The following is a 16,332-nucleotide window of genomic DNA, read 5'->3' as shown; positions in this document are numbered from 1 at the left end:
AACGGAAACCAAAATCAATTCTTCCCCGGTGCCCGAACGCCGAACGGCAGCGCAGCCGAAAGCCCGGACCCGCTCGCGCCGCCGCCCGCCTCCCCCTCGTCTCGCCCAGCCGCGCGCTCCCTTCTACCGCGCCGCCGCCTCCGCGCGGCTGGGCCCCGCGCACGCCGCCCCAATCAGACGCGCCGCCGCCCTCCTGGGGGTGGCGGAGGCAGCGGGGACCCGCTCCCATGGAGAGCGCCGCCAACAGCGGCGGGGGGGACGACGACTCGGTCGGGAAGCTGTTGGTGAACCGCTACTTGAAGGGCGCAACGATCGGCCAGGGCACGTATGGAGTCGTCAACAAGGCCATCGACACCAAGGTTCGCCCCTTCCTACATCCCTTTCGTAAACCCTCCCCGCGCTGATCTGCAGGCGGCCACCACTCGAGAATTACAGCCTGGTTAGTTCGATCTGTCTGGCTTGGGGTCGGAGCTTAGGGGATAGTGGGTTTTGGACGGCGTACCTCGTGAATTGGCGTCGCTGAATGGTTGCAGCTTGGCTTTCGATTTGCTCGGGTGGTTCTAGTGCGATTCGGTCTGATGAGAAGTACAATATGTGATTTGATGTAGCGTTCGTCTGTGTTGATTGAGCTGCCCGTGTCCACACTGTGACGGGTTGAGCTTTAGTTTTGGTATCTCACTTGTAGTGAAGCTGCAGGTGTTATCTCTTTGATGGGAAAGGGATAGTTAGGAGGCTGTATTCGGCCGTTTGTTAGAAACCAAATTTTTTTAAAAAATTGGTGGACTCGTGTATTTGTGTATTCCAGGTATCTAAGGGTGACAACAGATGTGGGGTGTGTTCTCACTAGTCTTAAGTATCAGGACTTGCATATTTAGCATTGTTACGGTTTATTCTGTTCTCAGGGAAGTATAAGCGCCTGTGAATTTAGCCTTGCCAGTTGCCACAATTTAGTCTCCCGGCTGTTGTTGATGCTCACTCAGATTTGTAGTAGTTTTTCTTTCTGTAGTTTTTCTTTCTGCTTAACCTTTTTTATTCATGAGATGCCGTTTCTTTTCAGACTGAAAATACAGTCGCGATAAAGAAAATCCTGATGAGGGAGAAGAAGGACGGTGTCAACTTCACAGCATTGAGGGAAATTAAACTACTGAAGGAGCTGAAAGATCCTAATATTATAGAGCTGATTGATTGTTTCGCTTACAAAGATAGCCTGCACCTTGTATTTGAGCTCATGGAAACTGATCTGGAAGCTGTCATAAAAGCTAAACACATTGTATTATCTCCAGCTGACACAAAATCATATGCCCAGATGATGTTGAAAGGTCTAGCTTTCTGCCACAAGAAATGGGTGTTGCACAGGTACATTCTATATTGGTAATTCCCTTTTGATGAAAATAGCATTTGACGAGCTGTGTTGCAGGGACATGAAACCAAATAATTTACTCATCGGTGCTGATGGGCAGCTCAAGCTTGCTGACTTTGGTCTGGCACGTATGTTTGGAAGTCCAGGAAGGAACTTCACTCACCAGGTTATCTTTTATAGTCTTGTTTATATATGCATGCAGTCAATTGTAATCTGATCTCAGTAGCTGGTCGCAGAAGCAAGGTTCACCTAGAGCACCTCCTGCATTGTTATAGTTTCTTATGCAATGTATACCTTCGATTCCTCTGGACATTTGTGATAAATGCCTTTAGTTTTCTTTTTAACTAAGGAAAAACACAACACATGCATGCCAATATTTGTTGATCCTATTTAATTCCTTTGAAAGAACAGTAATAATCAGAATGTGTCAGGTGTGTAAACTTATGCTAGTTTTTTTTGTGATTTGTTAACTGTACCTATTTTTGAACTTTATTTTGAGCCCTTCCAGTAGAAATTATCTGCTAATGCAAGTGATTCAATATCTTAAGCCAGCAAAGTATCCATGCAACTGCGATGAGATTCTTAAGTAGTGAAATGCTGTACTGTTGTAAAGAGAAAAAAATACATTCATGTGAGGAAGATATTATTTTATTACCAGGATACCTTTGTCGACATCCTACATATATGAGCTTTTAGATTGCTGTTCTCCTTGCATGAACCAATTAAAAAAAATGTTAATTAGGAAAGGTGCTAGCTGCTAAGTATATTATTCATTTGCAAAGGACATCATTTTCCTACATAAGCACCATCACTGATTTTCATCTGAGCAATACATTTCACCTGGAGTTCCGCTAATCATAGACCCTATTCAGTAGCATTATGTAATACACAGTCTGTTGTGGACACTTTCTTTGGCAAGAAGTACCAGCGCAAGGAGGAAGCCGCAGCATAGTAGTTTGTTTTATTTCCTTTTTATTCGGCTGTAATTTAGGAAGTTATTGTTTATTTGTGAGACTATATAAATTGTAAGGGCTGCGGCTCATTAGGGTTTTTATGCAGTAAAGTTAATCCTTGTGCTCAGAGCCTCAAGCGAGGGCGAGCTAGGGCTTATCAATCTGCTATCCGTGCCTCAATCCTCAAGCCATATCAACTCTGGTATCAGTGTAGGGATCCTTCTTGGCCTAATCTGCACTCCGCCGCCCACCACAGCCCCACCTTCCCCAGCGCGCCGCTAACCCTCATCGCATCCCCGCCATGGCCGACGACAACGACACTCCCATCACCAAGGCGATCCTCGACGAGGTGGTTGACAAACTCGTAAAGCTCGTCGGTGACAACGGCAAGAAACTGGACACCGACATGGCGGACTTTCGGCAGGAGCTCCGCCGCCTCTCGACGTCCATCAAGAATGTCCAGACTCAGGTTTTGGATCGGCAGGGCCGCTTCGACACCGACGCCTCCTCGGCGTCTGGACCTACGCCGGCGCTGATCCACAAGCTGCGCTTCCCCAAGTTCGACGGCTCCGACGACCCTATTACATGGCTGCACAAAGGGGAGCAATTCTTCCGTGCCTATGGCACGTCGGACCATCTCAAGGTCCCGACGGCAGCGTTCTATCTCCAGGGCGCTGCAAGCCAATGGTACTATCGCCTCGAGCAAAACTAGGGCGTTCCGACGTGGACGCAGTTCGTCGACGGCATCAATCGCCTTTTCGGTCCGCCGCTTCGCAGCAATCCGCTTGGCGAACTCACGCATCTGCGCCGCACCACGACTGTCGATGAGTACCAAGATAAGTTCCTGGTCCTAGTGCGCTGTGAAGGCGTCACGGAATCACAGCAGATCGCGATTTTCTCGGCCGGGCTCCAACAACCCTTGAGCACCGACGTCGAACTCGCGAAGCCAACTACGCTGGAGGAGGCCATGGCCTTGGCGTGCGCGTTCGAACGCCGTCAGGCCGCTTCCACAGAGTTGCCCGCCGCCGGCAGCCGTCTTCCGCCGCGCCCCTCCCAGCGTGCGTCGACGCCGCCCTCCATGACGCCGCCTCCGACCGGTGCATCGGGCTCGACACCAGCATCGTCCGGCGCCCCGACCAAGCCGGCGACCATCCCGGATGGGCGATTCAAACGCCTATCTCCGGAGGAGATGGCCCAGTGCCGCCTCGATGGCCTCTGTTTCAATTGCCCAGAGAAGTTCTCCCGCGACCATCTCAAACACTGCACCAGCAAGGGCATCTACCTCCTCGAGTTGTCTCCCGACGACGACTCGCCGGCCGGTAGTGAGTCCGACGATGACTTGCAGAAATCGGTGGCGGCCATCACCGGCATCCAGGCGAACGCGACCCTACAGCTGGTCGCTCACATCCGCGACGCACCCGCTACGGCCCTGGTGGACTCCAGATCGACTCATTTGTTCATCGATGAGTCCCTGGCGCACTGTCTTGGCCTCATGCCGGGTCCACGCCCCGGCCTCTCCGTCGGCGTGGCCAATGGCGATCGTGTGGGCCTCCTCGGGCCTATGCAAGGCAGTGCGCCTAGTCATCGACAAAGAAGAGTTCACCGTGGATCTTTTCGTCATCCCTCTCGGCTGGTTCGGCATCGTGCTTGGCTGCGATTGGCTCCGCTCGCTTGGCCCGATACTCTGGGACTTCACCAACCTCGCCATGGTGTTCTAGAGACATGACCACTGTGTCCTGTGGCGCGGCGTCCGCAACCAGCTCAGCCCGCGTGTACAGATCACCACAGCTCACGACTTCCTGACCGCCCTTCTTGATGAGTTTGCTGATCTGTTTGCCGAGCCCAAGGGTCTCCCGCCACCGCGCACGTTCGACCACCGGATTCATCTCCTTCCAGGAACCTCACCGGTGGCAGTATGCCCTTACCGCTACGCTCAGCTGCTAAAAGATGAGATTGAAGCTCAATGCAAGGCGATGCTGGTGCAAGGCATCATCCGACAGAGCACGTCGGCCTTCTCCTCACCGGTCCTGTTGGTTCGCAAACGCGACGGCTCCTGGCGATTCTGTGTGGACTATCGCGCCTTGAACAGCAAGACGGTGCGCAACAAGTTCCCCATACCCATTGTTGAAGAATTGTTGGACAAGCTCAAGGGTGCAGTCTTCTTCACCAAGCTAGACTTGCGCAGCGGATATCATCAAGTTTGTATGCACCCTGATGACATCGCCAAGACCGCATTCAGAACTCATCACGGGCACTTTGAGTTCCTCGTGATGCCATTTGGTTTCACCAGCGCTCCATCGACCTTTCAAGCGTTGATGAATGCAGTGCTGCAGCCATTCCTTCGGCGGTGCGTCTTTGTTTTCTTTGAAGATATTCTCGTTTTCAGTAGGACCTGGTCGGAGCACCTGCAACACGTCCGTGCTGTCTTCCTTGCCTTAAGGGAGCACAGCCTCGTACTCAAGCGCTCCAAGTGCTCCTTTGGGGAGCAACGGATCCACTACTTGGGGCACGTCATCGCTGACGGGGTGGTGGCGATGGACACTGACAAGGTCAGTGCGGTACAAGCTTGGCCTCTTCCCCGCTCGGTCAAGGCGATGCGAGGCTTCCTCGGGCTTACGGGCTACTACCGCCGCTTCATTAACAATTACGGCGTCATTGCGGCGCCGCTCACAGCCCTCCTCAAACGGGAGGCGTTCCTATGGTCGTCGGCGGCGACAGAGGCCTTCGATGCGCTCAAACAGGCGCTCACGACGGCGCCGGTTCTCCAACTCCCAGACTTCGACAAGCCCTTCATCGTCGACTGCGATGCATCCGGCATCGGGTTTGGCGCTGTTCTTCAAGGCGACGGCCCGATCGCTTTCTTCAGCCGCTCGGTCGCCCCTCAGCACGCCAAGCTGGCGGCATACGAGCGCGAACTCATCGGCCTCGTGCAGGCCGTTCGTCATTGGAGGCCTTATCTCTGGACGCGGGAGTTCATCGTCCGAACGGATCATTGCAGCCTCAAGCATCTCTTGGACCAACGACTTGCCACCATCCCACAACATACATGGGTAAGCAAGCTATTTGGCTACAGCTTTCAGGTGGAGTACAAGCCGGGCAAACTGAATGCCGCGGCTGATGCCCTGTCGCGGCGTGATGAGCATGGGTCGCACGCAGCAACCTGTGTGATCTCCAGCCCGGAGTTTGAGCTGTTCGAGGCGTTCAAGCAGGAGTCGCTTTCTCTCCCTGAAGTGGTTTCTAAATGGCAAGAGATTGCAGCAGGAAATGCAGGCACGGAGTGGTCTGTGGTGGATGATTTTGTCCTGCATCAAGGCAAAAATTTTGTTCCAGAGTCCTCCACGTTCTGGCCGCAACTACTGGAACATGCACATGGCGCTGGTCATGAGGGCATCTAGAAAACGTTGGTTTGCCTACGCTCCTCGTTCTACAGTCCAAGGGCTTCAAAGCTTGTACGGGAGTTCATCAAAGGTTGCTTGGTTTGCCAGCGGAACAAGACAGAACATTTGCATCCAGGGGGTTTGCTTCAGCCGCTCGATGTTCCTTCAATGGTGTGGAGTGACATCGCCATGGATTTCGTGGAGGAGTTTCCTAAAGTTGGAGGTAAATCAGTGGTGCTGACGGTCGTCGACTGTTTCTCTAAGATAGCTCATTTTGTACCACTTGGTCATCCATACACGACTCTCACTGTCGCCCAGGCTTTCTTTGATAACATAGTCCGCCTTCATGGTTTTCCATCATCCATCGTCAGTGACCGAGACCCGGTGTTCACCAGTGCTCTCTGGACGGAGCTCTTCAAATTGGCTAGTGTCAAGTTACGCCTTAGTTCTGCATTTCGGCCGCAGACCGACGGGCAATCCGAAGTGGCAAACCGAGTCCTTGGCGTGTACCTGCGTTGCCTTGCCTGTGATCGTCCACGCAGCTGGCTTCGTTGGCTTCCCTGGGCGGAATATTGTTTCAACACATCATCAGTCAGCGCTGCGCACGACGCCGCTTCAGATGGTGTATGGCCGTGAGCTTCCGGCCTTGGCCTCATATCAGCCGGGTCTGGCACGAGTGGTGGCAGTAGACAAACAGTTGCAGCACTGTGGCGAATTCATTTCAGAAATCAGGGAGCGCCTGCTTCAACATAAGATTACATGAAAACTTCTCATGACAAATTGCATCGTGAGGTGGCTTTTGAGGTGGATGAATGGGTATGGTTAAGGCTGCATCAGCATTCAGCAGTTGGCATTACAGATGGTTCCAAAGGGAAGCTAGCGCCGCGGTTCTATGGCCCTTTTTAGGTGTTGGAAAGGATTGGGTCAGTGGCATATCGCCTGCGCCGTCCTCCTAAGGCGCATATTCATGACATCTTCCACGTGGTGTTCTTGAAGAAGTACCATGGCGATCCGCCGGCGTCCATTGCTGTTCTTCCTCCCATTGCTAATGGCTGGGTCTTTCCAGTGCCGGCTAAGGTTCTTCGTGCAACTCCAGCTCGTAATTCTTGGGATTTGTTGATCCAATGGGAGGGGCGCAGTCCAGCTGAAGCAACTTGGGAGCCGCTGACAGAATTCAAGGAGAAGTACCCTTCATTCAAGCCTCGAGGACGAGCTTTTCGGTCGGGGGGGGGGGGGGGAGTGTTGTGGACACTTTCTTTGTCAAGAAGTACCAGCGCAAGAAGAAGGAAGCCGCAGCATAGTAGTTTGTTTTTATTTCCTTTTTATTCGGCTGTAATTTAGGAAGTTATTGTTTATTTGTGAGACTATAAATTGTAAGGGCTGCGGCTCATTAGGGTTTTTATGCAGTAAGTTAATCCTTGTGCTCAGAGCCTCAAGCGAGGGCGAGCTAGGGCTTATCAATCTGCTATCCGTGCCTCAATCCTCAAGCCATATCACAGTCAAGGACAGACTCTAATTCTCTGTGCTGCGCAGTTACCGTTAGTTTTATTTACCTCACTGCATTTCCCGTATATTTCATTCCTTTAACTAGATTTATTTATCCTGGTTCTGGTGAGCACTTTAATGTTAACTTTTTTTAACATGTAGGTCTTTGCACGGTGGTACCGAGCACCAGAATTATTATTTGGCTCGAAGCAGTACGGATCTGCAGTGGATATTTGGGCTGCTGGATGTATTTTTGCTGAACTGCTCAGTCGCCGAGCCTTTCTCCCGGTTATTATCATCTCAATTCTTTTGATGGAATAATTTGTTGTTCATTCCATTCTATTATAGACCAAGAAAAATTTCTATGCTCAGAATTTTATGTCCATGGCTAAGATTATTTGTTTATTGATTTAACTGCACGTACCAGGACTAGACTATTGTTTTGATTGGAAAAAAATGGAAAACTGTCTGTTCCTTGTTAAGTGATAGGATTGATGCTACAGTCAACCTTGCTTTGAACTGCTAAATAATTAATTAGGTCAAACACTGTAATTGCCTCTCTGAGGGCTCTGACTAGGTTGTGTAAAACGGGAATTTAGTTGCACCCAGCCACACAATCCTAGCATTTTAGCAACCCATTTAGGTAGCTTCAGGTGTATTAAGCCTGACTCTAATTTTTGTTAAATTGGGTTGCTGTAGTCTGAACTAGTTATGGTTGCTGTAGTCTGAACTAGTCATTGGCTGGTTTGATTTTGTATCTGGGTTCAACAGAAGGCCGCACAAGGCTATACTGATATCAATTTCTTCCTTTTTCTATCATTAAATGTTATGAACAAAATTACTCCTTCTGTACCTATAAGCAAGTTGGGGGTAGACTAGAGGTAAAACCCAACACTATTACATGAGATAAGGTAAAAAAAGGTAAAGGAGCAAAAGAAAACGAAAGAAAAAGAAAAAAGAGAGTTCCTAGCAATAGAAAAAATTCTGTGGGATTATGCTTTCTTGCAAAGCTATATCGGTCCTTTCTTGTTTCTTTCCTTTCCATCTCTTGAACCAATTATATTATTTGAAACTGTGTGTGTGAAGTACCATTGTAGCACTTATCCAGGTTCTCGCTATTGTGCTGTTTCTTTGTAGTAGCATTTGTGTTCTCTGGAAGGTGAATCATTGCAGCATGTGATCTGAGGCCTGTCATGCATTGTCTGCAAGAGCTACCAAACTCTTTTTATGGAGAACTATTCATTGTATTTTTGATGGGTTTCAGATGCAGCCTGCCCTAACTTGATTTGGAGTAAAAGGTTTTGTTGTAAATTATTGTTTTTAGTGCATTTTGTTTTCCTGTTCTGTGCGTACAGAAGCATCGAGCTGAGAGTAATGTACCCCCCCCCCTCCTCTTGAAAAAGAGAGAAGTGCTATTCTTGTCACGAATGGGAGAAGGAAGGAGAGACTTGAACTGTATGTCTGTATTGAGAGAGGCCCAAATGGCTACATATACAAGAGGAGACCCCAAACCCTAGACTAGTACAATGACACTTATACCCTTAACATGTCACAGATGGGAGAAGGAGAGACTTGAGCTGTATGTCTGTATTGAGAGAGGCCCAAAGGGCTACATATACAAGAGGTATGTCGGTATTGAGAGAGGCCCAAAGGGCTACATATACAAGAGGAGACCCCAAACCCTAGACTAGTACAATGACACTTATACCCTTAACAATACTAGGTAGTGAAAATTTGTTGGGTGCTTGTAAATTTGAAAAATCAAGTTTTTACTTGCTTAATAGTTATAATTCTGCATTGAATTTAAAATTTTGTGGACTCGATCTGCCATTTAGAAGACATGACCAACCATTTATTGACCCAGCTGGTTTCAACTCGAGCCTACCCCAACTTGTTTGGGACTAAATCTGCCATCTAGTATAGAATAAATGGCAAAGCATTTTATTATCCCAGCTTTAGCAGTCTATTTTCTTGTGTTCCTGCAGGGAATCTCGATTATTAATTTGATCCTATATGTCTTGACTATACTATTACCCAGAAAGTTTGAACCGCATGTGGAATAAATATGCCCCCCCCAATCCCCCCAAACAACATCCCCACCCCCTGTCCATGCGCGCACACACGTTCCTTTCTCTCATGGGGAGGACATCGTGTAGATGGTACCTAGTCAGAGATTTCACTTTATACAGTTCAAAAGAATCCTCCAATAGTCCATATATATGCATTATGTAAATATATATCTGCAAATAAGGTTGTGCAAAAGCATCTAGTGATTATCACTTGTTCTTTAATCTCTAGAAGTGTACAGTAAAAAGTACAAATATGTCTGTTACACAAGGTGTAGATAACAGATGTCCAGTACTGTTATGAGTTTATTTTTTGTCGAAGTCAAGTTCTTAGTAGCTGAAGAGGTGTTGATTTTGGTTTATATTAGGAAGTTCAATTGCTTGTCGAAAGTTGATATGACCTGGTATGAAGGTTCCTTAATCCATACGAGGAAAGAAATCTTGTTGCACCTTACATGTGAGCTTGTTACTTTCTGCAGCTTTTTGGGTGTAAAATTGCAGCTGATTGAAATGTTTCTTAGATTTATCTGTTTCCATATAATAGTCGCTTTTAAAAATATAAACCTTTTTCAATGGAAGTGTTTTCAGTAAAAAAATTCTAAGTACTTATAAATGTTGTAACCTAAAACTTCCTTCAATTGATTATTTAGAAGTCAACTAAATGTTTTGAGTTCAGTTACCACTTGACTAGAATTCTTGCAAATGGATCGTGGGTTTGGTTCTTTTTAAAATTCTTAAGGATCCTTCGTGTTAATGGCTTTATTTTCTGCAATTCATTGGTGTATCTGACCCTTTTTGCACATGTGCCACTAGAGTAGTAGACACTAAGTGATTTGCAAAAAGAGAGGGAGTAATAGGGAGAATATTCTGTTATGACATAGAAATAGTGTTAATGATGATTCTTCAAAATCTTTGCCATTTAGGCCCTTACTGGGTAGTCCTGGCAAAAATTTAAACTGCCCAACAGTTTCCACTTTTGTTTGAAATTAATAATATTTAAGATTTTTAAAAAGTATTAAAACAACACTATATTGCAGTTCTTCTCACCTTGTCCTTGTTTGACCCCTGCTTGAGGTGTTGTTTTCTCAAATTTGTTTTACTGACATATCACATATGGTTCTCACCATTTGAAAATGAATATATATATATTCTCAAATTTGTTTTACTGACATATCACATATGGTTCTCACCATTTGAAAATGAATATATATATATATATATATATATATATATATATATAGAGAGAGAGAGAGAGAGAGAGAGAGAGAGAGAGACGCACACACGCACGCACTCTCTGCTTGCCAGGAGAGTTGAACCAGCAAAGCAAAGCATGGGCATGAGGCATGCCTCCCACGAAGCGAGCAGCACTCCTTAGTTTAATATAGGGTCATATTTCTCTTTATTCTAGCATCAAGAAATTTAAACTGAAAATGATTTAAATGATTTGAATGAGAAACAAAATCCTAGGCTAGGTTTACTGATGTCCAGCCGTTGATTTTTACTAAACTGTAGAGCTAGCACTACCAAGAACCGTGCTTTGGTTTTTCTTGTTTAACAGTGTACCTAGATGTTGAAACTGAACTATATTAAAGTCAATGGGTAGCAATCATATTATGTTAGTGACACATAAAGGTTATTTTTTGCAGGGTTCTAGCGACATTGATCAACTTGGGAAGATTTTTGCAGCATTGGGGACCCCAAAGCCTTCTCAATGGCCTGAGATGGCTTATCTTCCAGATTATGTTGAATATCAATATGTTGCTGCTCCTCCACTACGTACATTATTACCGATGGCCAGTGATGATGCTTTGGATCTTCTGTCAAAAATGTTAACATATGACCCAAAAGCAAGAATCACAGCCCAGCAGGCTCTAGAACACAGGTATTACAATATGACTGATTGGAAACTCAAGTTTCATTCTTCTGCTTGTATGCATGACAACCATGTTTATGTTTCCTTAAGGTACTTTTCATCGTTACCAGCTCCAACAAGACCATCACAGCTTCCAAGACCATGCCAGAAAGGAGATTCAGGGAATAACAAGATACCTGACCTGAACCTGCAGGATGGCCCAGTGGTGCTCTCCCCGCCAAGAAAGTTACGGAGGGTGACAGCACATGAAGGTCTGGAAGGTAATATGCACAGGGCAGATAAAGTGGATGAGCGTCCTTCTGGGACAAGGCACACTGATGAGATGTCCAGTCATAGTTCTAGAATTCCAATGTCAGTTGATGTTGGAGCTGTGTTTGGCACACGACCTGCTCCTAGGCCAACATTGAACAGGTAAACAACACTAACCTTGCTGAGTAAAACTTGTATCAATGTATTTATGAGCAATGCATCTGTTCTATATGCATATTTTTTTTTCTGTACTTATCTCTCTTCATAATTGAACGTGTCAATCTCCTGTTTTGCAGTGCTGACAAGTCTCATTTGAAACGAAAACTTGATATGGATCCAGAATTTGGATATGCAGAGTAAAAGAAACAAGTTTGCATGCACCATTCTTTTCTTACTGGCATGTTGATTTTTAAAATATTCTTTGGGAGACAGTTCCACTATTTATCTGAAAAAAGGAGGATTGTGTTCAAGTTATAAACTACGCCGAAGGATGCTGGCACAATCGACTGAGCTGTCAGCATCACTGGTGGAGAGGAAACTGAAGAGATGATTCTGATCTACCCTGACTCCCTGAGTCGTGCACAGGGCATTATAGCTAACCAATTCTGTAAGGAAGGCTCCTAAAACTGTATGCTTTTTATGGGATCCATGAGTGGAAGAGTGATTTTTGAGATGCATGAGCTTGCTCCAGTTAGAACGTGTGGTTTCTGCACGTGTTTGCACAGATTGTGCTGAAGCATCTGGTCCTCAATTCTCTCTTGTTGTTAATTTCCCTTCAATTATTGTATGGACACTCAGCTTTGAGTATTTTTCAGTCGCACACCTTAGTACAGTGATTTTTTGTTGAAGCTAAGAGCAACTTACATTATCTGACATTTCTTCTTGTGAGATGGTAAAAAAAATGCATGACGAAAAAGTAAAAATTTGGTTTTGATTTCCTGTCCTGCAATTAGCATGTATGTTCTTTTTACACCGAGTTGCCTTACCGTATTACAGAGATCCTATTGAGAAAGATGCATGGAGTGGGGCTTAGCTAATGGGACTGTTGGTTTATTTTCGGGACAATGGAATTGTTGGCCTTGTAATTCATTCGAATTGTTGGCCTATTTTTGGGACCTGATTGTTAGGGACTGCTATTGCTTTTCTGAGGTTGTCAATTGGCGGTTGCACTACTGTTGCAAAGGCTTGCAGCGCGCTAGCGCGGTTCTACACCTGTAAACCAGCCAGACCCGCTTGGAGCCGACGCAACCAAAAAAAACCTTCTGCCGCCGGCAGGCCCTCCCACCGCTGCCCCTCGGCCCTCCTCTACCTCTCCGGTGGCCTAGCCGCCGGTAGGTGGAGAAGCGAGGACCTATTCTTTTTATAGATCTGATTAGTTTTTTTTAGAGTTTGGTTCTCTGGTGACATCGATGAGGTGATGGTGACGATGATGCATTGGAATAAGGTCTTTCTGGTCTTTCTCTATCTCGACGACGTCCATTCCGGCACCGACGATGGCCAAATGGGTGTTGATCTGAATCTTCTCGTTAGATCTTTGCAGTGTGTGAATCATCAGATGCAGTTGTTTTTTATTGTGGCGGTTTCGACCTCTTCTTTCGATTTGTTCTGCGACAAGATCCGATTTCTTCAACTCTCTATTTTGGTGGTGAAAGATTGTAAGCATGTGTTGCTTAGATCTCGTTGTAAGCAGTGAGTGGTTTTTGCGGTCTTCAAAGCCTTGTGTGGCGATGACGTTTGCAGGTGCCCTTTTTCTTTACTGTCTTTTCAATGTGTTTCTCAAGCTCCGGTGGACGACGAACAATCGATGAAGAATGCGACCAGAGAGCTCTTCGGTGTAATTTTATTTTCTTTATGTCTTCTTGTGTCCAATTGTTCTTCTATTGTACTACCAATTATTTTTCTTGATATGAATCAGATATGAGACACATTTTTGGTGTCTTCCTAAAAAACCAGAAGAGTTAATAAAATGACGCATTTACCTTTTTTTCTTGATGATACTTTTTTTCTCTCTCTCTCTCATTATCACTTAGGCGTTAACGTGGGTTCAAATTTTCCGAAATAGTTTTTCCAATAAAAATTCCGAACTATAACTGATGAATTTAGTCAGTACGACATAAATGCACGGTGGCGTTTGGGCAAATAAGAGTAGTGTTCAACTTGCAAGATTCACTTGTCATCCAATGAAATAAAATTTGAGTAACATATAACACCGGCCCTTAAATTTGTCGAAGGATGTTATCAAAGAGTCCCAAACTATTAATTACAATTAATATCCCTAAACTTGCGAGTAGCTCATGGAGGTCCAAACCTTTAGATTTTGTGTTAATTAGCCTACTTAGCATTTATATATCATCCATCACAAAATTTTACTACCGCGACATACATTTGTCTACCAAGTCCAACACGTCCTTTGATGAGTATATAAAGAACCCACCAAAATCAAGATGAAGCCTCCCCCCCCCCCCCCCCCCCCGGGCGCCCCAAAAAAACGTCGTTGTTAGGGTTCAAATTAGAATAGCATGTCTTGCTAGCGTCCACACCAAAATAGCATGCTTTCACGTTATTTGGCAAAGTTTAGGGACATAAATCTAAGTTAAGGAATCGTGCTGTCCTCAGTCCTCACTTGAGATGTATAATTGTCATTTTGTTCCTCATGAAAACAAGTTGCCCCTAACTTAAGGTGAATTGCTCCATTGTCCCTATTTCTTCGTATGTTGGCTTCATACTTGATTTGTACTTTTCCCCTGTTTCAAACAGGGGCTATTTGAAGCCTTCAAAACGGTACAATAGGGACACCGACACGATATGCAAGGGAAAACGGACAATTGATGGTTTAACGGCCTAAGTGACACCGCTAGACAAATCTAAGAAATACTGGTGTATTTCATACTAATATAAGATGGAAAATATGCAACACCAGCAATCAGTTGGGTGGCATCAACTATGATTGATTCGAGGAAAGTTAGAAGGATAAAGTCTATTTTGACCATCCAACTATCGTTTGAGTTTGATTTTAGTCATACAACTTCAAAATCAAGTATTTTTGACCATCCAAGTATCAAAACCGTTCACATTTGACCATCCGGTGATTTTGCTGGATGATTTTGGTGATGTGGGTGACACATGGCGATGGAGCCCGAATGTCATCTTATTTTTTATCTCTCTTCTATTTCTCTCTTTCTTCCCCTCTCTCTCCTCTCTCCTCTCTCCCGGCCGCGGTGCTCCATGTTGGAATATAAGTGAATTGCCCACCTCTCCCCCGTCAGCTTAAGCTTTTGGGTTGAACTAGTCGGTGCATGCAACTCAATATGGTATCAAAGCCAGAGGTCTCGAGTACGAATCCTGGTTAGCACAATTAAATAAAATAATTGCTGCTCGCTTCTATTCCACGTCTGAGGTCTAAGGGAGCCTCCACGTGAGGGGGAGTATTGTAATATAAGTGAATTGCCCACCTCATCCCATCAGCTTAACCTTTTGGGTTGAACTGATCGGTGCATGCAACTCAATACTCCAGTGCCGTCATTGTCGGCCCCACCGTCGGAGCACAGCGCCGCCTACTCGCCGTTGTCAGCAAAGCTCCGACGACCTCCACATGTCGTCCGCTACAGCGATCCTCACCCATAGCGAGCGCGACCTTATCCTCTCCCCAGCGCCCCATTCCGATCCCAAACCCCCTCTCTTCTTCCTCCTCCAGCTCGGGTGGAGCAGAGAGAACCGCCAGCGCCGTGCCGGCCATCCCTATCGCTCCCGCTTTGATTCCGCCTTCCAAGAGACACCCCACCTCATCCTCCATCTTTGCCAAGCATCAACAGGCCGGGCCGACCCCTTCCTTGGCCGGAATCGGCTCCCCTACCGCCGTCCACCATTGTTGGCCACTCGAAGCTCCACCCCGCACATCAACCTCCATCTTCCGGCCTTCCTCCACACGAACTGAGCACACGGTAAGCTTCGTCGCATCCTCCATGACCTCCCCAACCTCATTCCTCACCCTTACCCGTGCCGCCGCCACTGGAACATGGTGCCGCCCGGCCACCCCCCTTACCTCACCGTTGCAGGCCGCCCATGCAAGGACTGCGTAATGCCATCGTCGTGCCAACTCCGTGCGGACTACCTTGGCTGCGGGCCAGCCCAGCCTCCCTGCCACCCTGCCTTGCTCCGCTGGGAATGGCGCCGAGATCGGAGCCACCATGGCCGGAGCCGATATGGCAGCAGAGTCAAGCTCGTGGTATCAGAGCACCCGATCACTTTCAATTGGTATCAGAGCCGGGACTCACTTGTTTCACAAACAAAGCCAATTCTATTGGCAAATTTGTGTTTACCGGCTCATTAGATCGGTAGGCTTCACCGCCTAGTGAGTTAGCTCTTTTAGGGGAAGGGATGGATTCTCTAGGACCTCCTCCACGTTTCGATGGCACGGGCTTCCAACGATGGAAGATTCTAATGCAATCACACCTCCAAGCAAAGGGTCTAAATGTTTGGGGAGTTACGAGTGAAGGAACTAAAAGCAATAATCAACAAGAGAGGCAATACGATGCTATAGCCAAGTGTGCTATTTTAAACTCTCTTGGTGAAAATGTGTTCAACCGTGTGTTTGCTTGTGAAAATGCAAAGGATTTATGGAAAACTATTAGTGAGAACCATGAAGGCACAAAAGATGTTGCAAATGAAAAATATCATGTTCTCATTGATAAACTTAATAGTTTCAAGCAATTTGATCATGAAAATGCCGAAACTATGTACTCACGGTTGAATATTCTTGTGAATGAGATTAATTCTTTAGATGTGAAGAAAATTGAAGATTTGGAACTCATTCGCAAGATCCTTCACTCACTTAGAAGGCCGGACTATGATTTGGTGACAACAATTCTTTATGAGAAAGATCTCACCACAATGACACCAAATAAAGTCCTAAACAAGGTGATAGCCCATGCGCTACGTCATGATATCAAGCCAAGAGCGCCACCTTCTT

The 16,332-nt window shown here is 46.3% G+C and overlaps 1 protein-coding gene across 1 annotated transcript; it reads left to right on the top strand.

Moving 5' to 3' along the window:
- LOC120665603 (cyclin-dependent kinase D-1-like) lies at nt 1-12,300 on the top strand. Its single transcript, XM_039945198.1, has 7 exons — nt 1-359; nt 1,058-1,356; nt 1,418-1,526; nt 7,338-7,463; nt 10,888-11,123; nt 11,205-11,525; nt 11,660-12,300. Exons 1-7 carry the CDS (start codon nt 228-230, stop codon nt 11,721-11,723), a joined length of 1,287 nt encoding a protein of 428 aa, XP_039801132.1. The 5' UTR covers nt 1-227; the 3' UTR covers nt 11,724-12,300.
- The last annotated feature ends 4,032 nt before the right edge of the window (nt 12,301-16,332 follow it).

Source organism: Panicum virgatum, chromosome 3N, assembly GCF_016808335.1.
Source record: "Panicum virgatum strain AP13 chromosome 3N, P.virgatum_v5, whole genome shotgun sequence".
NCBI classification, from domain to species: Eukaryota; Viridiplantae; Streptophyta; class Magnoliopsida; order Poales; family Poaceae; genus Panicum; species Panicum virgatum.
This window is presented reverse-complemented; position numbering and strand designations above follow the sequence as displayed.

What these genes read in the sequence shown, in the direction of transcription:
- LOC120665603 (XM_039945198.1), top strand. Translation starts at nt 228, where the DNA reads ATGGAGAGCGCCGCCAACAGCGGCGGGGGGGACGACGACTCGGTCGGG. An exon ending in GAAGGAACTTCACTCACCAG is followed by an intron (nt 1,527 to 7,337) that starts GTTATCTTTTAT and finishes TTTAACATGTAG; the next exon opens with GTCTTTGCACGGTGGTACCG. An exon ending in CCTAGGCCAACATTGAACAG is followed by an intron (nt 11,526 to 11,659) that starts GTAAACAACACT and finishes CCTGTTTTGCAG; the next exon opens with TGCTGACAAGTCTCATTTGA.